Genomic DNA, 25627 nt, shown 5'->3' on the forward strand with positions numbered 1-25627 from the left:
CAGTGCCTGGCAGAGTTGTTATTCATATTTTGGTATTCCTCTGTTTATCCATCAATAAAATATGAACAGTAATTATCATGTATGTCCAAATATGAATTAATATTTGAAGGGACTTTGAAAGCCCTGTTGTAAAGATTGAATATTAGGAATTTACTATTCTGTCTCCTAGCATTCTGTTTTTATTATTACAGGGTTTTTCTTTCAAATATCAGCACTTACCAGTTCAGTAATTACCCTTATGTCCATGGAAAAATGTAAGCAGCTCTTCTTCTGTAGTTAATGCTTTAGTTTGATTGACTCAAGCTATCTATCTTCTGAAATTTTTTAAGAAAGGGTTCTTGGGGCAAACATGTTTTATGTTTTATGTTTTTTTGGGATGCAGAACAAAATTTGAACTCGTTGAGAAATGTGAACCTAATGTTTGGTAGAACATATCCATCGTTCAAGCAGTATCACCCTGTATAGTCCAGTATCAGTGTGGACCTTTGAGATGGGATGGCTGTGGAGAATTAAGATACCTAAGCAGAGATTGTGTTTTACAAAGAAGATGAAACTTAACAGCCCACCAAGGTGGGTGTTTGTGTGCTTTTGTTCTCTTTTTCGTGATGGAATTTCTTCTTACAGGAATTATGTTTAAAATGTGTATTTAGGTGCCACTTTCGATTCCATTCAACTATAAAGAGTTTCAGAGTGGGGAATTAGGGAGCTATGTTTTTGTTACAGTTTAACTGACTGTTTAATCATCCACCTCTGTTCCAGTAATATCTAGAATAAATTACTCCTGATAATAATGTAAGAGGAAAATAGCTTTCTTTAATTGTAATTCATTCAGTGTTAGCTAAATCTGTCACCAGCCTCTCACTCAAAGGCCCAAATTTATTTTCTATGACATAAAAAAGGACTATAATTATAAGTGGTTTTCAGCAATCAATAAATTTCACTAAGGACTTTATTTTTAACAACTACTTATTATATCTTCCTATTTGCTCAATTTAAAAAATCAGCTTAGACATATTTTTAAATTTAATTTTAACGTAAATGATTAATTTTAATAAGTAATTTTTCTTTAAAAATTTTGTTAGAAGTTGGGTTAAGGCAGAGCAATATACCTCATTTCCCAAAATTGTATTGCTATTTTTAACTCAACACAACCCTTTTCCTTGAAGACCTCCCTTTTGAAAGGCAGTATTCTGCAATTGAAACAGTCCACACTCAAATTTATTTTTCTCTATATCTATTATTTTACCTATAAAATTATGAAAACATCAGCCTCAAGGAGTAATTACTATTTTACGTTAGACCACTTAAAGTGAAGTACCTTACAAACAAATAAAAGTAATGTAATTTCTGGTAATGTAGTCATTTTAAAACACTAAAGCCAAATGTATCTTCCATCGTTTTCAATTATGTAAAAAGAGCACTGGTATTGGAGTTAGAAGATGTATGTTTGTATTGGTTGCATCACCTTAGATTCCTTCTTTGAGACGCAGTTTCCTCTTTAAAAAAAATTAGCATGCTTATTATGAGGCATAAATAATATAGAAATATGAAAAAACCTCAAATAGGCAAAGTACTGTTACATAAATGTTTTATCGTAGAGGTATTTTCATCATTAATGAATCTCTTATATTTCTTCTCATGGTCAGTTTGTAATAGACCATTTTCCTAAAATAAGAGTTCATTTAGAAGGTTTATAAGGGGAACTACAAAAACCTTTTAAAAACTTCTAGGAGTTGGCGTGCCTGGGTGGCTCAGTGGGTTAAGCCCCTGCCTTCGGCTCAGGTCATGATCTCAGGGTCCTGGGATTGAGTCCCGTATCAGCAGGGAGCTCTGCTTCCCTCTCTCTCTCTCTCTGCCTGCCTCTCTGCCTATTTGTGATTTCTCTCTGTCAAATAAACAAATAAAATCTTAAAAAAAAAAAAAAAAAAAAAAAAAAACTTCTAGGAGCACCTGGGTTGCTCAGTCAGTTAAGTGGCTGACTTCAGCTCAGCTCATGATTTCGGGGTCCTGGGATCGAGTCAGGTATTGCAAAGGGTCACTCTCAGTGGAAAGTCTCCCCATGCTGAGTGTCTTTCCCTCTCTCTCCCTCTCTCAAATCTTTAAAACAAACTTTTAAAAGTTTTCTCTTTTAATTATTTAATATATTCATTTTATTTGGGTTGCCTATCAACCATAAATAGTTTTCCAGCTCTGGGCTTAAACCATGTTAAGAGGGGATTATAAAATCATTTGAAATCATTTCGTGAACTCTCCAGAAAAGGATGGAAAAGTCAAAGCTGAAATAACTACTTTACAAGAAGTGACTATTTGAAGATAAATTTTAAAGGGACTGGTCTTTTCTCTTTTTATCCATTAGATACCGTAAAGCAAGAGCTTAAACAGTAATTAGACTATCAAGCCTAATTATTGTTTTCTATAAGTATACCAGGTTCTTAAGTATCTAAAACCAGTTGATATTATTCCTCTCTGAGGTTTTTAGACAAAACAGGAACTAGGGGTTTTGTTTATTTATTTTTTTAAAGATTTATTTATTTGAGAGAGAGCGTGTGCATGTTCGCATGAGCTGGGGGAGGGGCAGAAGGAGAGGGAGCGAGAATCTCAAGTAGATTGCACTGAGTGGAGCTCCTGAGATCAAGACCTGAGCTGAACCAAGAGTCAGAGGTTTAACCCATTGCATCACCCAGCACCCCTGTTTTATTTTTCCAACATTTTATTTTTTAAAAAAGTAAACAAGCAGACAATTGAAAGAACTGTACAGTAAACACCCCAATACACACCCTTCCTGGATTCACAGTTAGCATTTTGCGCTCTTGAATTTATCACATATCTACTCACCTATCCATCCTGGACTAGAAGTTTTAAGCAGGAAAAATTTTTTATTTATTCTTTTATATCTAGTTTATGTAGTACTATGTAAGAAATATTTTAAAGGATTTACAAGCTACAACTTTCTGAATGAATTTTACATTAAAAATATGTTGTGGGAGCCTGGGTGGCTCAGTTGGTTAAGCAACTGCCTTCAGCTCAGGTCATGATCCTGGAGTCCTGGAATCGAGTCCCACATCAGGCTCTCTGCTCAGCAAGGAGTCTGCTTCTCCTGCGGACCTCTCTCCTCTCATGCTCTCTCTCATTCTCTCTCTCTCTCAAGTAAATAAATAAAATCTTTTTAAAAATATGCTCTTTGCATAGTATAAAATATAATATAAAAACACGAATGGAAAGATGAACATCAAATTTAGGAAGAATACCTACATGTACAGACAGGGTGAAAGGGTTCACAAAAGGCTTCAATTGTGATGTTTTATTTCTTTAAATCCAAAGAGTAAAATGTTAGAATGTGATAGTACTGTCTATTGAGTATCTGGCTATTTGTTATCCTCTCTGTTCTTTGCTGTATGTTTGAAATATTTTGCAATTAAAAATTAAAATATTGGGGCGCCTGGGTGGCTCAGTGGGTTAAGCCTCTGCCTTCAGCTCAGGTCATGATCCCAGGGTCCTGGGATCGAGCCCCGCATCGGGCTCTCTGCTCCGCAGGGAGCCTGCCTCCACCTCTCTCTCTGCCTGCCTCTCTGCCTACTTGTGATCTCTGTCAGATAGATAAATAAAATCTCTAAAAAAAAAATTTTAAAATATTTGCTACTTCGTTTTCTTTTCCCTTGGCAAAGTATTTTTCACTTTACTTAAGATCCATTGTCTAGATGGCCTTCCAGCTGAGGTGGATTAAATAGAATCTGACAACACCATATCTTTGCTCAGTTGGTGCACTAGCTGAAGAATGATACAAAATACCCCCTTTCTACTAAGCACTGAGGAGTATAACTTTTGCATACTTCTTAGGTTTTGCCGAACCCAGAGAGAAGAACTTCCTGTATTGTACTTAAATTCCTTGAAGATACTTGACTTGCTTTTTGAAAAGGGTATAATTGTATAAGTATGGATTTTGCATATTCACCTGATTTTAGAAAAGAAAGACATGGAAAGTGAAATATGGCCAGGGAAGCTGATACATGAAAGCTCGAGGAGATAATGATGCTGTTCAGCCAGGACGGAGAAACTTGACCAGTCTAAACAAACTGCATAGTACTAAATTGCTTGTGAAAGGGCTGAATCAATCCTGCTGCGATTTGAACTTTTGGCTCCTGAAAGTCTAGGACAGGCTTGAAAATAAAAATAAAGCCCTTACCTAACTGGGTTGTATTCCAGGCCTTCTACTGGATTCTCTGTGTGAAGGAGGCATCTATCTATCAGAAAAGAGAGAGCAGGAGAAAAATGAGGCAGTGAAAAGGAGGCTTAGGGGCCACTCCTTATACCAGCTATGAGGGAGATCACTAATGTATTGATTCCTTCAGGAAATATTTATCTAGAACCCTAAGAAAACTATAGTAGGGTGCAGTGTAAGGGATCAACCAAATATATTTAATGCTTAAGACTTGCCTAGCACTGTGCTAAGGTCTGTGAAGTTCACAAAAGAGAGTTACTGTGTCTGATTTGCTCTCACCAAGAGATGCGTTATATAGCATAAAATGCAGAGGAAAACCTTGAATAATAATATAGATTATAAATTCTAAAGGAGTCAGAAAAGTTTCCTAGCATACTATAAACAAGGAATTGATCATTGGACTTAATCAGAAGATGTAAGTCCAAATCCTAGCTCTGACGTTTGCTGTATAAACTTGGGCAGGTTCCTTTATTTCTGAGCCTCAGGTTCCTCATCTGTAAAATGAAGCTGATAATCCCAGCTAGTTCTGCTTACCTGTACACAGGATTGTAATGAGAATCAGTGAGGATGAATGTGAAAACACTATAGGGTTTCTAATTGTTGAAAGACCTGAGAATTGAAACAAGGCCTTGAGAAATATGTTCTACATGGATAACTTGAAAGGCTAGGTAAAAGTGGTCTCAGGGAACAACTTGAACAGAGAGGAGTATGATACTCAGATAGAGGAGAACAGTATAAAAACCTAATTTAGCAAAGATCTGTCTTGGGAGAATGGGTAAAAAAAAATAGTTATACTGATTGTTTTGGAGAAGGAATGGAATTGAGGGTAATATGCCATTAGGACTGGACTATAGTAGGATTTAAATTATGGAGGATCTGAAAGCTAGAAGTGAAAGTTTGTGCTTGTTCTGGAAGAGAATAAGGGACTATTTGGGGATTCTGAGTAAGGAATTATTATAAAAGTATTTAGTGTCATTTTAATAGTATCTTAGAAAGTGCCTGGTGTACAGGTATTAAAAATTAGTCCAACTGAGTTTAGTCAACCTATCGACAATATATAGGATGAATTAGACACATCTGCACCTAGAGTCTGAGCTTCTTATCACCTAGATTATTAGTGTGGTTCAACTTTTTCTTTACCTGCCTAGCAAGTAGGTTTATTTCAAACATCAAATAAGATGATGATGCCACCATTATCCACAAATACATTAAATGCTTCCTTCACAGAGGATGCTGTGTAAAGAAACTAGGGAAACAAACAAAAAACTATAGCCACAAATGCCTTGGAAAATGTCTTGTGATGAGTATTAGCTTGAAATGCAGAGTTCTAAGGGGTTTGGTAGCAAAAGGCTGATATACAACAGCCAGAAGATCTTAACTGCTATATTTAGTACTGGGTTAGGTCCCTATTACTGTCCTGGACCTGCCAGGCATAGCTAGGATCAAACAGAGGAGAAAATACCAAGTGCTGTAAGGTAAGTAAGGTCTCCAGTTCTTCCTGTTGGCAGTAGAACTTTTCAGACTTAACCTGTTCCATAGTGAACCTCCATCATCATGAAGACAGTGTAGAGTACTGGTTAAGGAAACAGGTTCTGGAGCCAGTCTAACTGGCTGGGGTTGTAATACTGTTATATTACCTTAAACAAATGATTCAACCTCTCTGAGCCTCATAAAGATAAGAATAGAATCACAGAGCTGTTTGTGAGGATTAAGTGAGATACTGCATGCTGGTGCACCATGAATGTCAGCTCGACAAATGTCAGTTATTGTTTTTATTTTCAAAACCTTCTCAGTTCCTCTAGCCTCCACTTTTTGGTTAATTCCAAATTAACTTTCTGTTTTTCTGTCTCTCGTCTCACCCCATTCGGGACATTGAAAGCCACATTTGGCTCATTTACCTATAGTATGTTCTAGAGAATTAGCATCAAACAAGATCCTAAAATATCTTCTGAATTTAAAATTATATTATCTTCAAAGTAGTTTAAGTATTACATATATTTGTTATAGTCTAAGTAATTCTTTGAAATCAATGTCCATAGTACAGTTTTTCATTTTTCTTTAAATTAAGTCTATTTTTCTAGTTTCTCTCCATAAGCATGTGTCATATACATACATACATATATATAAAAATATATATATACACATATATATATTCAATGTAGTATGTAAAAGACGGGGTATAGAAGAGGATCTTGGGGGCACCTGGGTGACTCAGTGGGTTAAAGCTCTGCCTTCGGCTCAGGTCATGATCCCAGGGTCCTGGGATCAAGCCCCGCGTCGGGCTCTCTGCTTTGTGGGGAGCCTGCTTTCCCCGCTCCTCTCTCTCTGCCTGCCTCTCTGCCTACTTGTGATCAAAAAAAAAAAAAAAAGAAGAAGAGGATCTTGGACCCTGAGTTAATTTAACAGATCACGGATAAGAGGCATTAAGATTCCATGGGAAAATTAAAAACTAAACCTTTCAGGAGGACAGTTTAGCCCTATCTAACAATTCCTAAGATGTTTAAAATAGTTTAACTGCCAGTTCCACCTCTAGGCATAAATCCTAGAAATATATTCACATGCATGCATAAAAATTGCATGAAAGTATGTTCATAATGATATTGTATGTAATGGTTAAGACTGTAAGCATCTTAAAATGTCCATCAGTAGAAGACTGTTTAAATAAAGTATATATAATTGTAAAATAGAACACTATACACTCCTTTAAAAGACTGAGGGAAATCTATATAAACATAGGAAAATGTCTAAGATGTAGTGATAAGTGGAGGGGAAAGCAAGAAGCAGAATAATATGTATAATGCATATAATATAATTCTATGCATATGTGCATGTGTGTTTCTTAAAAGGCAGCTACAATATATTAATGTTTACATATGCACAGAAAATTTCGGGAAAGATTAACAGTCATCCCTGAGAGTAGGATAATGGGGATAAGAAGAGTGACTTTTTTTTTTTTTTACCTTTATGAATACCTTTATGAATTACCTTATGAATAAAGTTTTTTTAAAACGGGCAAAAAAAGTTTTAATCATTCAGCATCTGTTGCTTTTATTTTTTTAAACTAGGGGATTATGCTAAGTGAAATAAGTTAAGCAGAGAAAGACAGTTATCATATGGTTTCACTTATATGTGGAACATAAGGAATAGCATGGAGGACATTAGGAGAAGGAAGGGAAAAACGAAGGGGGAGAATTCAGAGAGGGAGACAAACCCTGAAAGACTATGGGCCATGGGAAACAACTGAGGGTTTTGGGGGGTGGTATGGATGGATGAGCCCAGTGATGGGTACTAAGAAGGGCACCTATTGCATGGAGCACTGCGTGTTATACACAAACAATGAATCATGGAACACTACATCAAAAACTAATGATGTACTATATGGTGACTAACATAACTTAATAAAATTAAAAAAAAAAAGAAAAAGAAAATGCAAAAAATAAATAAAATGTTAAAACAATTTTAAAATAAATAAAATGTTAAAAGAGATAGAATAGAGATTAAATGGTTAAATGTTTTATAAGATGAGTTGGATGTGAAAAGTGATCTATAAATGCCTATTATTTTTACTAAACAATAGCATGTGGGACTTTTGTAGCCTGAAGAAAGCAGCATTTCAGCATCTCTTCCTACTGGAGCATATGGTGGTTAAGACCATGGGGGATGAATGCCTTAGAGATTGCCTCTCGTGGAGTTGATATGCAGATCTTTTCAGTATTTCCCATTGCGCTTATGGTGGAAAGTTCCATGGAAAGGACTACAAGGGTTCAGTGTCATTGTTCTATCCAGTGTTTAAAACTATTGTCTGATACTCTTTTAAATAAAGCTATTAGCCACATGGTGATTACAAAACGATTGCTTTTAAGAGCCTTTGTTTACAGAGTTTGGTTTATTGTATTGTATGAAGAGTGCCTTTGACTAAGTGTAGTGAGATACCTCTTGGTGCTATCTGGGCAACAAGTTAGCAACTTGGATATATTATCTTGAGAGTTTCATCCTAGCCTTTTACAGATTAACAGGAGACAGAATGTTGTGCTACTCCAGGTAACAGGCTTTTTGTTTTCTAACTCTTTAAAGTGTTGGTTTTCTCCCTTTTGACACTCAGGGGATTAATTTACTATTTATTTCTGTAGATTACGCCCTTGGAGAAAACATAAAAATATAAATAGGCAGATATAATCATATTTTCTTATGACTAGGTATTTTTAAAATAAAGTTATATAAGTTAATACTATTATTTAAAAGCTTGTAAATACAGGGGCGCCTGGATGGCTCAGCTGGTTAAGCGTCTGCCTTCGGTTCAGGTCATGACGGCCCTGGGATCGAGTCCCTTGACCGGCTCCCTGCTCAGCAGAGAGCCTGCTTCTCCCTCTTCCTCTGCCATTTCCCCTGCTTGTGCGTTCTTGCTGTCTCTCTCTCTCAAATAAATAAATAAAATCTTTAAGTAATAATAAGAGCTTGTAAATACAAAAAATCCAATAAACACTACAGATCTCACATTACTACAAAATCCAATATTAAGTCAATATAATTAATTGCCTGGCAAACAATATTGGTGAATACTTCCTGGATGAATTGGGATGGTACATTAGGGAAGTTTGTATGTATTTTAATTTCCATTCATTCATCAACTTCTCATCCCAAATACAAACAAATACAACTAGCTTTCTGTTACTGGAAGCTGATTGGCCAATTTATGAATGGTAATAATGAGAATTTCACACTGTCTTGTTCAAAAAGCACTTACGTAAAACTAAAACTGTGAGGTAAATGTTACCATCCCCTCTTGAAGATTAAAGAAACTGAGGGGGCGTCTGGGTGGCTTAGTGGGTTAAAGCCTCTGCCTTTGGCTGGGGTCATGATCCCAGGGTTCTGGGATCGCGCCCGTCGTATCAAGCTCTCTGCTCCGCAGGGAGCCTGCTTCCTCCTCTCTCTCTCTGCCTGCCTCTCTGCCTACTTGTGATCTCTGTCTGTCAAGTAAATTAATAAATTTTTTAAAAAAAGAAACTGAGGCTGGAACAGATTAAAATTTGCCCATAGGTAAAGTAACTAGAATCTAGAACTTCTGCTTTCAGACTCATTGACATTTCAATGTTGCCTGCTTTGGCTGTTTTTCAGATTGGTGGAAAGAGCATGGAGTATTATTTCTAGTCAACATCTTAACTTCTTCAACAAATGCATTAAAATGTACAGTCAACTTTACTTCAGGGTTGCCAGACAAAGGCCCTTGCCCACCCCCAGCATACACACAAACATATATACACTCAGCTCTTAATGACCTGAAGAAAGGCACATGGGTTTTTTTTTCCCTATTAAGAGTTTTTACCTCAAAGAAACAGTCAAAAGATAAGATGAATAAAAAAAAAAAAAAGATGAAAGGAGGAGTTAGAGAAGCAGAAAAAAATTAAAATCAAAAGATTTAAGGGCACCTGGCTGGTTTAGTTGGTAGGAACATGTGAGTCTTGATCTCCGGGTTGTGAGTCCAAGTCCCACTTCGGGTGTAGAGATTACTTAAAAAACCAAAATCTAATTAATTAATACATTTATTACAGTCATGCACTCTGATCTAAGATACTTCTTTGGAGACTCCCAACTTTCTGATTTTATTTCTGAAGGGCAGTCTCCCCAACTTTTCTCTTAACTCTGTTGAACTGACAGAGCCATTAAGTCCCAAGTATAGATTTTTGTGCCATACACTCTTTCTAAGTACTTTAAGTCTATTAACTTATTCCTCATAGTAACTTCATAAATTTGGTACTAATAATAAGCCACAGATTAAGCGACTATCCAAAATTCACAGTTAATGGTGACACTAAGATTCAAACCCAGCCTAATAATTCCAAGGCTAGGATTTTTTTTCAAGTATAATTAACATACAGCTTTATATTAGTTTCGGGTGTACAATATCATAATTCAACAATTCTATACATTTCTCAGTGTCCATTAAGATGAGTGTACTGTAAACCTCTTTATCTATTTCACCCATCCCCCCCCACCTCCTTTCTGGCAACCACCAGTTCTCTGTATTTAAGAGTCCAGTTTTTTGTTCGTCTATTTTTTTTCTTTGTTCATTTGTTTTATTTCTTAACTTCCATATATGAATGAAACCATTGATATTTCTCTCTCTCTGACTGACTGACTGATTTCACTCAGCACTATACCCTGTAGGTCTGTCCATGTTATTGCAAATGGCAAGATTTCATTCTTTTTTATGGCTGAGTAATATTCTATTTTCTATATAAACCAAAGTTAGGATTTTTAACTGTTCAACTCTACTGCTTTGAACTAAATGACTGTTTATCTTAAGTAAATTAAATGCATTTTTCAAGATTTCTAGGCTGAATGAAATTCCTTTCCTAAGTGCCCGACTTTAACAAAAAAAGATTTAAGGACCTTTCCTTGGTGTTTTATTATCCCACTTTACAGATAAAAATCAATGACTTAGGGATGCCTGGGTGGCTCAGTCGTTAAGGGTCTGCCTTCAGCTCAGGTCATGATCTCAGAGTCCTGGGATCAAGTCCCACACCAGGGCTCCCTGCTCAGTAGGGAACCTGCCTCTCCCTATGCCCTTCCCCCTGCTTGTGTGCATTCTCTCTGTCTCTTTCAAATAAATAAATAAATAAAATCTTTTTAAAAAGAAAGAAAGAAAGAAAGGAAGAAAGAAAGAAAGAAAATCAATGACTTAGCCAAAATCTTAGTTTAGTAAGTGGCATGTTAGAACTAGAGCTTAGGTCCTCTGGTTTCTAGTCTACTGCTTTTGGCAGTTTAACACAATCACATTTTAGCTCATTAGCTACCTTCCATTCAAGTGATCCACCCAGGTTGAAATTTTGTTCAGCATTAAAAACATGCCCACTTCCTTCATATTTAAGGGCACTTTCCTGTCTGTCCTAGAATTCCATTTGGTCAGCAAATAAGTCTCTGGTTTACAATGTTTACACCTTAAGGAGAGACACATGAAGACATAGTGACAGACGCACCTATGGATACAAGGGACATCTATTAAAAGCATCTAATTTTTTTTAATTTTTTTATTATTTTATAAACATATAATGTATTATTAGCCCCAGGGGTACAGGTCTGTGAATCGCCACAGAATTACACACTTCACAGCACTCACCATATCACATACCCTCCCCAATGTCCATAACCCCACCACTCTCTCCCTATCCCCCTCCCCCTGTCACCCTCAGTTAGTTTTGTGACAGTGAGTGTCTCTTATGGTTTGTCTCCCTCCTGATCCCATCTTGTTTCATTTATTCTTTTCCTAACCCCCAAACCCTCCATGTTGTATCTCCACTTCCTCATATCAGGGAGATCATATGATAGTTGTCGTTCTCTGATTGACTTATTTTGCTAAGCATAATACCCTAGTTATATCCATGTCATCGCAAATGGCAAGATTTCATTTCTTTTGGTGGCTGCATAGTATTCCATTGTATATATATATACCACATCCTCTTTATCTATTCATCTGTTGATGAACATCTAGGTTCTTTCCATAGTTTGGCTATTGTGGACATTGCTGCTATAAACATTCGGGTGCACGTGCCCCTTCGGATCACTACGTTTATATCTTTAGGGTAAATACCCAGTAGTGCAATTAAAAGCATCTAATATTTTTAACATATAATTCTATAAAAACTTAATTTGGTCATAGCTAATGCTGTGAAGAGCCAAATAACATTTTAAAAATTCATATTTCTGGGGCTCCTGGGTGGCTCAGTGGGTTAAAGCCTCTGCCTTCGGCTCAGGTCATGTTCCCAGGGTCCTGGGATCGAGCCCCGCATCCGGCTCTCTGCTCAGCGGGAAGCCTGCTTCCTCCTCTCTCGATCTCTCTCTGCCTGCCTCTCTGCCTACTTGTGATCTCTGTCTGTCAAATAAGTAAATAAAATCTAAAAAAATAAAATAAAATCTTTAAAAAAATAAAATATTCATATTTCTGAGCCTTGAAATGGTCATTAAATGACATGACAAAATGTATTTTAAATCTTCTAACTCAAGCAAGAGTATGAAGATACGCAGCAATTTTTCTTCGGGGCCTTTGTGCAGATTTTTTAAAACCCCTTCTGACTTCATGTGGAGTAGAAAAATAGCTTAGTTTATTTCATGTTGCTCAGTCTAATTTGGAATCATTTTTGAATTCCTAGATGCTTGGGTACAGAGAGCTTGCTCCCTAGAGCCTTGTTTCCTGACAGTGGAGAGTAAAGGATTAAATTGAGCTGAAACTAAATTGATTGACATTTTGACACTCTGCAGATCATGAAAAGAAAGGGAATTTGTTCAGCTTTTTAAGACAGTAGCAGAAAGAACTGTTCCCTTAAAAGTACCCCAGTTTGCAAAGATGATTTAGTTTTTTTCTTAAAAAAAAAAAAATTATGAAGCACGTTCTAGCACTTTCCCAATTTCCTATCTTACAGTTCAAAGCGAGAATTTAACTTTGAAAGCTTTTGAAAAGGCCTGGATGGGGTGTTAAAATAGACTCCGCTGAACAGGCACTGGCAGAGGTCTTTTGAGGGGAAAAAGACTATGCACTTCTGGGGTGTCACTACAGGAACCTATCTATAAAAGACAAATATACATATTTATGAAATCCTTATCTTTAGCGTTTTGTAAATGCCAGAGATATTAAGTGCGAATTGAGTAAGATACATTTCCTGCTGACTTCTTTTTCAGACAGATATAGATTATTACCATGCCATCATTTTCATAAACAGCATCATTTAGTACTGACTTCAATAAAATCCCATCTCTGCTGTCATGAAAGGAACTGGACTCACCTTAACAGTGCTCTTCTAAACAGTCTGCTGCCTTTTTTTGATCATTGCCAGGAGGCTGTAATAAATTACAGCCTGGAAGAAGTTTGCAACTGGCAAGTTTGCCAGATATTTAAAGCAATTTATTTTGGGGTGTATCAGCAGATTTTTTCTTATACTGCCATTTGGGTGCCTGCTGACACAGCCTGAATAAATCTTTCAAACACTTTCCTTACTAGAGATGGATGAAGATGATGATGCACTGGACTCCAGACCTTTCATTAACTCTTCACTTGCCAACTGGTTCTTTCCTATTACCAGATCTGTAGGAAACTTAGATCCCTATTTCCAGCATGAGTTTGCAATATTTCATCAAATCTCTCAATGCCTTGGCAACAACTTTAAGTTTTATGGAACGATAAACTAACAAAAGAGTTTCTGGTTTTAGGCATAAAATGTATAATTTAGATTGATTATTTCCTTTCTAGTATTTAGAAAATTGCCAAATTTCCCAAAAGGAAAAGAGATCTGAAAAGTTATATAAAACAAAGACTTGTTTCTTCTTGATTCTAGCGTATGTTGAGTCTTAAAGTGACTTGTTTCTAATTTTAGTCTCTTGTCTTATAATAGGATAGTGAAGTCATTTTTAAAAATTATTACTAATTCTGGCTCTAGGTCCAAAGACAGTTATTGATATATAATTTAGTCAGGTATTATAATTTAGTCAGAAAACCATAAAATGCACATGCCTAAAAATTTTTGGTCTGATGAGACTGGAAGGGCAAGAGATGAGGGAACCAACTTTTACTGAGTACCTGCAGCATGCCAACCCGTTTTGTAGACCACTGTATAGGATGCAGGAGAGACACTGAAGAGATTTTCATTTTATGAAGAGTTAGTTCCTGGTCAGGTGAAAGGCATTGCTCGGTGAGCTGTTAGGAACATGATAAAGCTTAATCTCGTGAAAGTATCAGGGTATAGGGCTTGGTAGGAAAAGTCCCACCTAAAACAGAAGTCATAAAACTGGGGTTCATATCTAGTGATGTCACTTACAAGTGAGGTCATCTGGCTGGACCCTGGATATTTATTTCTACATCTGTAAAGTGCGGATATACTCTCTAGCCTGTCTCTCTCTCTCCTAGATCATTTGGCACAATAGTAACCAACCATGGCAGTGCATTGCAGTCACCCAGGGAACTTTGAAAAATATTGATGTCTAAGATCTCAAACTCAAGAGATTCTGATTTGATTGGCCTGGGGTGCAGCCAGGCATTGGGGTGTTTAAAATCCCCACAAGTGATTCCTATGTGTAGCTAAGGCTGTGAATCCTTGGTTTGGAGAATCGTTGGGAAAGCCAACAATTTGTAAATTTATTTACAAAGGTCAGTAGTTGTTATGGACAATGTAAATAGGATTATTCCCCATCATAGCTTAAGCTGTTTTGCTTCAAACAAAACAAAACAAAACCAGAGACCCCGTCAGTGGCTCTTTGAGTTAAGCCTCCCACTCTTGATTTTGGAGCAGATCATGATCTCAGGGTCGTGAGATGAGCCCTGAATCCGGATGGGGTGGAGCTTACTTGGGATTCTCTCTCTCTCCCTCTTCTACTCCCACCCCCTCTTAAAAAAACAAAACAAAACAAAAAAGCTTATCTCTGAATTTCCCTGGCCTTAGTACATTGAAAACCGTTGGTAAGTATTCGTTACATTTGTGAATGAACGGCCTTTCGAAGTTTTAAGAACACTTGAAAAATGGGGTTTCAATGTGTAGAGTTGTTCAAGAAGCGGACCTTACTTACGGAAACATTCCCAAGAAACGCTGGCCTTTCTTGCCCACCCCAGGCTCGCTTCAGTCCTTAACGCGAGCCGCAACGTCTTGGTGCCCACCCTTACCCACAAACGGAGGTGCACGCAGCGGTATCCGGTGGGTGCCCCGAGGTTGGGGGCGGAGCACCCAAAGGGCCGACCCTTTGGGCTCCTGCGACTCTCCCCGCCCTCTGAGCCGGCCCGCCGCAGCGCCCCGCCCCGGACGCGGGTTGGGGCAGGCTGCTGGCGGCGCCCAGCCTCCCAGACTCCAAAGCCGAGCCCTAGGGCTGCGGCGACTGCCTCCGCGCGACCCGGAGGGCCCAGTTTGGACGCGGGGAGCCCGGGCTGCCCGCGCCTCTGGCCCGACGGAGCCCAGCGCGAGCGTCTTGTGCCGGAGCCAGGCGGGGGCCAGGATGCGGAGCTGTGCGCCTTGAGCTGGCTCCATGACCCTGAGTACGCTGGCCCGCGAGAGGAAGGCGTCCCCCGCCTGCGCCTGCACCTGCAGCCTCGGTGGCCCCGACATGATCCCTTACTTCTCCGCCAATGCGGTCATCTCGCAGAATGCCATCAACCAGCTGTGAGTGCGCCGCGCGCCCTCCCGCCCTCCACGAAAGCTGGGAAAGTTTGCTTTTCAGCAGCCGCTTTCCCCAGCATCCTGGGGAGCAAGCAAAGAAGCGAGGGCGAAATCGCACCCTGCGGGCTTAGTGGTTTCGAAGTGTCCGGGGGTATAGTGGGGGGGGGAGGTGTGGGATAATTCTTGGAGGCAGAATGTGTCCCTGGGGGTTGGGCGGATTGAAGAACCATTTGCGAGAATTTCTGGTAAACTTTTTGAGGGAATCTGAAAGTGTAGTCGTCCCTGGGATGTTGTCTGTGGTGACTGAGTGACAGTCGAGCTGGAGACTCCAGAGGTGGAGGCCCCTCTGTAGCTCCTGAAACGCCGCCCGGAAACGCTTGGACTCCCATTCGGGTCCTGGTGTGATCAAGCTCTCGTGTTTGTTGTTTGGGGGTTTTTTGTCGTTGTTTGAAATAAGTTTGCGTGTGACTGTAGGTTTCTGTTGCAAGCCGCTAACACAAAGGAAGACTGTCCATTCTTCACTCCCGCTGGTTGTAGTCTGGAATTATTTCAGAAAATTGGATTTCAGTAGTTTGGCTGTTTTACTTTTAGTCTACCCCTGTTGTAGTACAAGTCTGCTTGCACGTCCTCATTCATGAAAGTGCAAGATTCAACGCATCTTTAAATCGTCGCTGTTTTTGATGTCTCTTGGAGTTGTTGTCCTTCCCTTCCATTGTGGTTTAGCTGTTTTTGAGAAGTGTGTGCTGAAGCTTGTGATTAATCACGCCTCACGGTTATAAAGCGCAAAGTAGAGGAGCTCCCATCTATTCAAGCTGCATCCTTAAACCAGTGGAGTGGTTTAGGGTTACTTTAGGTAGCAGCAGTTTTGGTCTTTGTAATATATTAGTACTCACTCCCGAGTGGCTACTGAGGTTTTCCCAGATTAGCCGTACTTAAGCAGCACTTCTCGGTCCTTCCCAGGTCAACACTGAAAAACATTTTTTTAATGTCCAACAACAGAAACTTTCTATTATCTCTTATTAAAGGTGCCAAGATTATCATGTTAAGTGATTTATAAATAACCTTACATCTAATTTATTGTTTTAATTAATGGTTTGCTCTCCCACCAAATCAAATTAAATTCACTTGTTTCAGCTTTTTTCCTTTGTGTTGATTCATGGTAGAGCTCCTACAAAAAATAGCCACACATAAAAAAGTGGTTTTATTCCTGTGAATGTAAACTCCACAGAATTAAATCAATCACTTACTTGCACTTTTTTCTTAAAAAAAAAAAAAAAAAAAGAGTAGAAGAGAAGGAAAGGAGGGAGTAATCTGAAACTGGATAACCAATATCAAAATAATAGTGTTAACAATAACTTTATAAACTAAAAAAAAAAAAAAAAAAATAGTGGGAGCAACCCCCATGTCTATCAGTAGATAAATGGGTACAACAAAACAGTATATGTAATACAACTGAGTATTATTCAGCCTTAAAAAGGAAGGAAATTCTGACAAATGCTACAATATGGATGAATTTTGAAGACATTATTCTAAGTGAAGTAAGTTAGTGACAAAAGACTAATATTGTGTGATTCCCCTTATATGAGGTACCTCAAGTAATCCCCAGGAGTTGGGGGAGGGGGAATGAGAAGTTTGTGTTTAATAGATTGACTTTCATTTCAGAAAGAAGAAAAAGTTTTGAGGATGGATGGTGATGAAGGTGGCGCAACGATGTGACTATATTTAAAGGCACTTTAAATTGGTTAAAATGGAAAATTTTATGTTGTGTATATTTAACTGCAATTTTAAAAAGGATTAAACAATTTAAAAGGCAGAGCTCCTAAGCTTTTGGGAGGAAAAGGAATTTTGAGTTTTAGTTCCTAGTAGAATCACATTAAGCCCAAATTTCTTTTCCTACTAATTACTGTCTTTGGGTAAATCATTTGATTTCAGTTTCTTCCACTATAAAATGAAATTCCTACCCCAGGGGATCATAAGAGATTATATCTGCCAGTAATACTTTGCAAACTATAAATCCCTGCACAAAAAAACGAGTTAATTGAAATTAAATAATAACTAATAGCTTCCATTTGTTGACTGCTTGTCACTGTGCTAAGAGTTTAATGTATACTGTCTCATTTAATCATAACAGCAACTTTATGTTTATTTAGATGATGAAACTGAGACTTAAAGAAGTTAAGTAATTGCTTATGGCCATATAGCTAGTAAATGACAAAACTCTCCTTAGAAAATCCAGATCTGTTTCCCACAGTGGTGCTCTCAACCACTGTAAAAATTATATTCTTAGTAGTTGCAAGGCCACTTTTGAGACTTAATCTTAGGAAATGCCCTTAACTGCTGACATTTTCACTTAGTGAAAACCATATTTGCTACACTAAGATTTGCTAAGGTGGACAATCTTTTAAAGAATTTGCAGACTATTTCTCTTTCGTTTTTGTCTTTTGCCACTTATTTTTTTTCTTACAAGAGACTTAATATCCAAATTTCACTTCTAAAATGTATCCATTAATATTAAGTTAGCCATCATTTTTATTTTGCATTTATAGTGTCACTGAGTTCATCATCATTTAAAAAATCTTTAGGGATAATTCTGATAAAAATAAAACCAAAAATTTTGTTAAAACATGCATTTTGGGTACATAATGCAAAAGTTTTTAATTTAGGGTCCATGGTCACCCATAGTTTTATGAATTGGCTTTAGGAAGTTAGTAAACACCTTGAGATTGTATGAAAATGTTGTGCAGATAAATATATTTTTAAAACAAGATTCTGAAAGTAAGGTGATCTTATAAAAAGTTAATCTCTTTCCTAAAAGGAAGTATTATTTCTAAGGCTTACTACTGTAAAGCTCAACTGGTGTGAGCATATCCCTGTCATGCCAGATGTATAAATAGCAGCAACTGGTGGGAGCAACTAAAAGATTTAATGATTTAGGATCCTAAGTGAAGACTGACTCAAAAAAAAATTTAAGTGGATGTTTGCAGAAGGGGGTACCTTGACACATCACTAGTCTTAACCAGATGTTTCTCTTGTCACTGCTGTGAACCCACTCATAAGAACTTATTTTATTCTCATTTGCTACCTCAGATTTGCTGTGGGTTTAGAAACCAAGTAACAAACCCTATGAGATCTCTGTCAAAGGAAAAAGGCTGGAGTAGTAGAGTGAGATCCTAGGAGGCTCTCCTATGGAGAAAGTTCATGACCTTTAGAATGTGGTGTTTAGACACCTATTTGGTGATTTCACAGGCTCACTCTAATTTCTGGACTTTCAGCTGCTTTATATATAGATGAAATTAGAGAATAGCGGGGTATTCCTGTATTTTATTGGCGATTATATCATCATTATTAGATTATGGACTCCCTTTGTCATTGCATAAAACTCACCAAATATGGAGTTAATTTTGAAGTATCAATGAAGGACATTAAGAAGTGATTAAAGTCACTCCAGAAACTAAGAATGGTTACTGTCATAAATTTAAGTCCTACTAGAAAAAAATATGCGAGCAGCCCAGAGCATCATGTAATCAAATTTCAGGGGTCTTAGATCAGACTACTCAAATAATCATGAAAAGTTCCATACCCTTTAAGAGTATATACACATACTTTCTAATAAAATAGAAATCAGAATTTCTGAACAATATGGCAGCCTGTCTTGTTTTTAGAGAGCCAGCATTCAATCCCTGAGAAATGGCCTCTAAGCAAGAGGCCTTCTAGTGATTGGTATATGCTAAGCAGCTTATCAAATAGGTGGCTATTTTTGTGTCCTACAAAGTTCAGAGAAAGATCAAGAATTATTAGATAAAATGCTGGCATAGACTACCATTAAAACGGAAATCATAATTTCCCATTATGAAAACCTCTGATCAGAAATCTTAGAATTTAAGTGCTGGGGCCATTGCTTGATTTGTTAAACAGGTTATGTTGAACTTTTTATCCTTGACCTCAAATACTTGTATTTATTACTGGATTTCATATATGAGCTTGATTTCCTAGATTCATTTCAAGGCTTTTTAAAGCTCAAGCTTAGCACCAGGAACATATCCAGATGATTATCCAAAACATAACTTTTTGTGAAACTGAAAGGTGGAAACTATTTTAATTTTTGTGTCAAGTAGTATTAGTACTAGTACTCTTTCCGTTCTGCTCTGTAGTTATCCAGGTGACTTCATAAGTGCTCATTTCTGAACTTAAGCTTGTATTAGAGTCATGTAGACAACTTATTAAAACACAAATTGCTGTCTGGGCACCTGGGGAGCTTGGTCAGTTAACCATCTGATTCTTGGTTTCTGCTCAGGTCATGATCTCAGAGTGTTGAGATCAAGTCCTATGTGGGCCTGGGCCTGGAGCTTGCTTAAGATTCTCTCTCTTACTCTCCCTCTGCTCCTCCCCCCCCAAAAAAAACAAAAACAAAAAACCACAGATTGCTGCCCACACCCCCAGTTTCTGATTCAGTAGGTCTTGGGTGGGATGGATAATTTGCATTTCTAACAAGTTCCTAGATGATGCTGGTCCAGGAACTAACCACACTTTGAGAACCACATCCTTAAAGTATTCCTCTGAGGCAGATTGGGCAAGTCATCATCCCACATTTTGTGGAGTAATAAACTAACAAAATTAAAATGGTGAAGTGATTTTTTGCATAGCAGTTATGATTTGTTATTGGTAGAACTGAAACTAGAACCAGCATTTCCTGTCTCCAAATACAGAGCTTCTGCAGTTCTACACTGTACTGATATCTTCGTATACATGTGGGACCATTTCTTTAGATAAATTTCTAGCAGTGGAATTTCTGGGTCTGATGGTATGTATATGTTAAATATTTGATGCATACTGCCAAACTGCCTTCTAAAAAGGCTTTGCCAATTTGCTCTTAACAGCTGTAAGACTATACCTTCGCCAACCCTGGTAATATTAATAACAATATTAAATAGCAATTTTTTATTAAACTCTTACTATGTACAAGGCATTATTTTGAATACTGTTCATATTGTCTAATTTTTTCTTCTTATGAGTTAGATACACTCAGTTACAGATGGGAGGCACAGAGATGTTGAGTAACTTGTCTAAGATAATACAACCAGGATGCAAGCAGAAGCAGTCTGACTCCAGGACCTCTGCTCTTAAATATTTCTCTATTTACAATTTCCTCATTATTATAGAGGTTTAAGTATATTTTATATTTTTTATTAGTCTTTTTCATTTTCTTATTTACATGTTTGTACTTAGGACCATTTTTTTTCTGTTGGTATTCGTTTCTTTTTTATGTACTCTGTATGTCCTGAATATATGGCAAAAATACTTCTGCCAGCATATTGTGTGTCTTTTAACTTTGCACCTCGTTATAAAAGTTTTTAATTTTTATGTAATAAAATCCTAGGACCCTGAGCCACCCAGGTGCTCCTATTACTTTTTATATTTGCTGTTGTATCAGACCACCTTGCTGAACTCTTGCGTGGTCCTCATATCTGGGAGATTTTTAAATTGATTTTCTTCACTTTTCTGGATAGATGATTATGTCACCTGTAAATGAGTTTTGCCTGAATGTTTATAAACTCATTGCTTTGGCTGGGGTCTAATGTAATGTTAAATAGTAGCAATGCTTATGGTCATATCTTGTTTTCCATTATACAAGGAATGTTTTTTATGTTTTGTAAATAGGTGTATTGTGTGTTCTAGGTTCTGGCATAGACCATTTATCAAGTTGACGACATTTCCTATTATATGTAGTTGACCCTTGAACAACATGGGTTTTATCTATGTGGGACCACTTATAAATGGGTTTTTTTTTTTAGTAATCAGTACTTCAAATGTATTTTCTCTCCCTTAAGATTTTCTTAATAATCTCTTCTGTAGATTACTTTATTGTAAGAATACAGTATAATACATATACAAAATATGTATTGGGGCATCCGCGTAGCTTCCTTGGTTAAGTGTCAGCCTTCGGCTCAGGTCGTGATCCTGGGGTTTGGGATAGAGCCCTATGTGGGGCTCCCTGCTCAGTGGGGAGTCTGGTTCTTCCTCTGCCCCTTGTCCCCTTGTGCATTCTCTCACTCTCTCAAATAAATACATAAAATCTTTAAAAAAATATATGTATTATCGACTGTTTGTTATTCGTAAGCCAGAATTCTGGTCAATAGTAGACTCTTAAGTTTTTGAAGAGTCAGAAGTTATTTGCAGATTTTTTACTTCCTGTGGGCTTGGTTCCCCTGACCCCTACATTGTTCAAGGGTCAACTGTATACCTAATCAAACATTTTTATGCATAGTTACTAAATTACATTAAATGCTTTTTGGGCATCTATTGGAATGATTTAACTTTAAATCATCCTTACACACTGTTTGTGTTACTTGTTAACGGATTGCTGGATCTGGTGTACTATTTTTTTATTTTTATTTTTTTTTAAGATTTTATTTATTTATTTGACTGAGACAGACACAGCAAGAGAGGGAACACAGGCAGGGAGAGTGGAAGAGAAGAAGCAGCTTCCCTCGGAGCAGGGACCCTCGATGTGGAGCTTGATCCCAGGACCCTGGGATCATGACTTGAGCCAAAGGCAGATGGCTAACAACTGAACCACCCAGGTGCCCCTGGTGTACTATTATTTAAGATTTTTGCTTTTGAGTATTTGTCGAATCTTTGGTGCTCTCTTACTCCAACTTATGTCTGATTTGTAGAATAATTTAGGTGTAGCCTTCCATGTTTTTCTAGATCTGAGACAGTTCTTTAGCAGAATATGTGTTTTAAAAGCCTAGAACCAAGAGGTCCTACCCATAGTGTTACAATTTTATACATTTTTTTTCTTTGCCTTTCAAATTTTTTTTTTAAGATTTTATTTATTTATTTGACAGACAGAGATCACAGATAGGCAGAGAGGCAGGCAGAGAGAGAGAGGAGGAAGCAGGCTCCCTGGTGAGCAGAGAGCCGGATGCGGGGCTCGATCCCAGGACCCTGGGATCATGACCTGAGCCAAAGGCAGAGGCTTTAACCCACTGAGCCACCCAGGCACCCCGCCTTTCAAATTTTTAAATGTCTGTTCTCATTGAATAAGTGTAATTATTATCCATGATACTTTTTAAATCTAGATCTTGTCCTTTACAGAAATGGGCAAACATAATTGAAAGCAGGCATTTATTTATGATTTAAGGTCTTCTCTTTGATGGGTAAGGAGACTAATACTAATATTTAAAAGAGTCATTAGGTGTTTCTTTTTCTTTAATTTTAAATTAATATTGTTTCTGGAGTTATCTGATTCTTACATAGAGGAAATAGCCTTAAAAAGTAGACTGTCTTTTAAAAGATGATCAAATAAGTTTATATCAGTGAATCTTGTAGGTGTTAGGGCCTTCAAATATGAAGAGAAGATTAATGATCTGTGGCCAGAGTATAAAGGTGCATTATGTTTTCATTAGTGGTGATAACTTTGTGTGGTTTTATCCACACTTGTATTTGTTTAGAGTCAGAGCAGTAATTGGCTTGGAGCCAAGGAGGAAAAAAAAGAACTCTCAACTTTGGCCTTATTTAAACGATGTTTAACCAAGTTAACTGAAGAGTAAATCTGCACAATGAAAATGAACAGGAATGGTGAAGTTGTGATATCTTCACGTCAGAATTTCTTTTTGATTAACCTAGAGTGGATTTTTTTCCCCTTAAATTACTACATTTTAGCTTGTGTGCTTATGTGTAATCACTCCTAAAATTGACCAATTTCTTTAGACGAGTACTGAGAAACCACTGCCCAAAGCTAATAATTAAGGATGTTTTCGTTCTCTGTTTCCAAGAGCTGTTGGACCTTGGAGTAATAGAGGGGTCCAAACTCTTCGTATCATGTTGCTCACATCTCTTCTTGGGTGTCTCCCGTAAATGTGAGTCCTCTTAATTACCATATGTTAAACTGCCTTGGGGCTAAAGAACAGTGGTGTAGATGCTATCACATAATGTTTCTGAATTTCTAAGGTGAAAGAAAAATAATTGGTATCCTAACTACTTTAAGATAGGGCTAAAGTTAGCTTTGCATTGTTGAATGATGCAGGATGTTGCTGCCACTAATATAATTAGATTTAACCTGAAGAAATGTGCTAAGAACATCAAGGCCTTTTAGGTGTTCCTGTGATTTGGAAAGGATGTAGCAAATGATTTATAAATAGATGGCCTGTGTTGCACACCAAAGGGCAAATTTGGGCTTACTTCCTTTTTTGCAGATTTGTACAAATTGAGCAACTCTTCTTTTCTGCATTAATCTGTTTTTAGAGGGGTGTGATCCCTCTTTTAGTACCCTGAGGGTTTTGGCATTAGTTATGTCTGTTAAAGCAACAGAATCCAGAAGCTTGAATTACTCTCAAATAAAGAGAAACTTGTGTTAGCCTATTTTAGAGTGTTGTGGTTTTTTAAGTTGTAATGGTTTTTAGATGTGGAAGACTTAGAATTACAGTTGACCCCTGATGAAGTGGGGGTCAGGAGCCTTGACACACACCCACACAACCCCCCGCCCCCACCAGGCATAGAAAATCTGTGCATAATTTTTAACTTCCTCAGAATTTAACTAATAGTCTGCTATCGACCAGAAGCCTTACTTATAACATAAACAGCCAATTAACATCTATTTTGTATATGTATTATATACTATAGTCTTTTTTTTTTTTTTTAAGATTTTATTTATTTACTTGAGAAACAGAGAGAGAGAGAGGGCAGAGGGAGAAACAGATGTCCAACTGAGCAGGGAGCCCGACATGGAGCCTGATCCCAGGACCCTGAGATCATGACCTGAGCGGAAGGCAGACGCTTAACCATCTAAGCCACCCAGAAGCCCTTATACTATATCCTTATAATGATTTCTGACTTTTTCTATGCACATGATTCATTTGTGATTTTCTTCAAATTGTTACAGATTTCCAAAGTATTTTCCAATATATTTCATGAAAAAAATCTACATGTAAGTAAACTCATGCAATTCAAACCCATTTTGTTGAAGGAACAGTCACTTATGCTGTATTTCTCCTAAGGTTAATATACCCAGTTTCCATAAGCACCAAAATATTTTCATTTTCTTTTATTGTTAATTTTTAATTTTCTATTACTTTTTGTGGGGAGCTGTAGTTTGAAAAGTTGCAGCCTCTATAGGGGATGTAAATTCTCAATGTATATTTCTGTTCCTAGGAGATGAATGAAATAGGTCAAATAGTATGTGAAACTGAACTTCTTTGACATCCCTTTGACCAAATTTGATATAGATCATTCTGTCAATCCCACCTCTGTGATGCTCATCCATCTCCAGTAAAATTTCACAATCAATTCTTAAAGCATCTCATTCCTTAAATAGTCTCTTTAAAAATTCTTAAAAGGTCTCATGGGTCACATATTCAGAATCTTACTTGCCATTTGTTCTTGTTACTAATAGTAATAGTTTGGTGTTTGGAATGAAACAGACCTGGGGTGCCTGCGTGGCTCAGTTGGTTAAGCGTCTGCCTTCGACTTAGGTCATGGTCCTAGGGTCCTGGGATCGAGTCCCACATCTGGTTCCCTGCTTAGCAGGAAGTCTGCTTCTCCCTCTCCCTGTGCCTGACACTCCACCTGCTTGTCAAATAAACAAATAAAAGCTTTTAAAAAAGGAAAAGAAAGAGAGCAAAGAAATAGACCTTAGTCCCATTCAGTTTCACCACCTATGAGCTGTGTTTCCTCATTAATAAAGGGGAACTTAGAATACCTGTTGGATTAAATGTGATTATTTGTGAAGTACTTCTAATAGCACTCAGTAAATGGTAGCTAATATTTTTGCTCTTTTGACATAAGCTAAAATATAGGGGAAAGAATGAGAATACAGAGTGGTAAGCCAGCCTGATGGTAAAATTCTATCATTTGCATGATTGTCATAATTGCACCTACTCTGGGCAAAGGGTGGGAGATTCAAAGAAACATAAGACATTCTTGTGTTCTTATAGTCAGGATGCTCAGTCTGTTGAAGATATAAGACAGGTCACTAAAAGGATAAATAAGAAAACAATTTAGCACATGCTAAGTGCCAAATGACTGGTACAAACAGTGCTATAAGTATTCAAAGGACAGAAAGGTATTGTAAATGAGCCAATTAGTAAGGTATTACAGAAGTAGGATTTGAGCTGTGACTCTGACCTTTATTTCTCCCTGTCTTAAATGTCTTGATTTGTATAAACAAAGATAAAGGGTACTTGAGTGGTGAGAGAAAAGGAAGACGTTGTGGCAGATGTTATGGCCGTATTACCAATAGTTAATTTTCAGTGAGGGACTATTAATCATTTGCGAT

General features: G+C 37.5%; 1 protein-coding gene across 4 annotated transcripts in view; it reads left to right on the forward strand.

Moving 5' to 3' along the window:
• LOC111151603 (slingshot protein phosphatase 2) overlaps window positions 1-25627 on the forward strand; it is a 242645-nt gene that overhangs the window by 131049 nt on the left and 85969 nt on the right. For 2 of the 4 annotated variants that reach the window (XM_022509689.1, XM_022509691.1), the window contains exon 1: window positions 15053-15354. The exons of the other annotated variants lie outside the window; for them this stretch is intronic. In XM_022509689.1, coding sequence (XP_022365397.1) covers window positions 15221-15354 — 134 coding nt within the window. In that variant the 5' untranslated portion in view covers window positions 15053-15220. Of the gene's footprint in view, window positions 1-15052; window positions 15355-25627 lie in introns of those variants that run through there. 4 annotated transcript variants of the gene reach the window in all.

Source organism: Enhydra lutris, unplaced genomic scaffold (assembly GCF_002288905.1).
Source record: "Enhydra lutris kenyoni isolate GAN:26980312 unplaced genomic scaffold, ASM228890v2 scaffoldscaffold26, whole genome shotgun sequence".
Classification (NCBI taxonomy): Eukaryota; Metazoa; Chordata; class Mammalia; order Carnivora; family Mustelidae; genus Enhydra; species Enhydra lutris.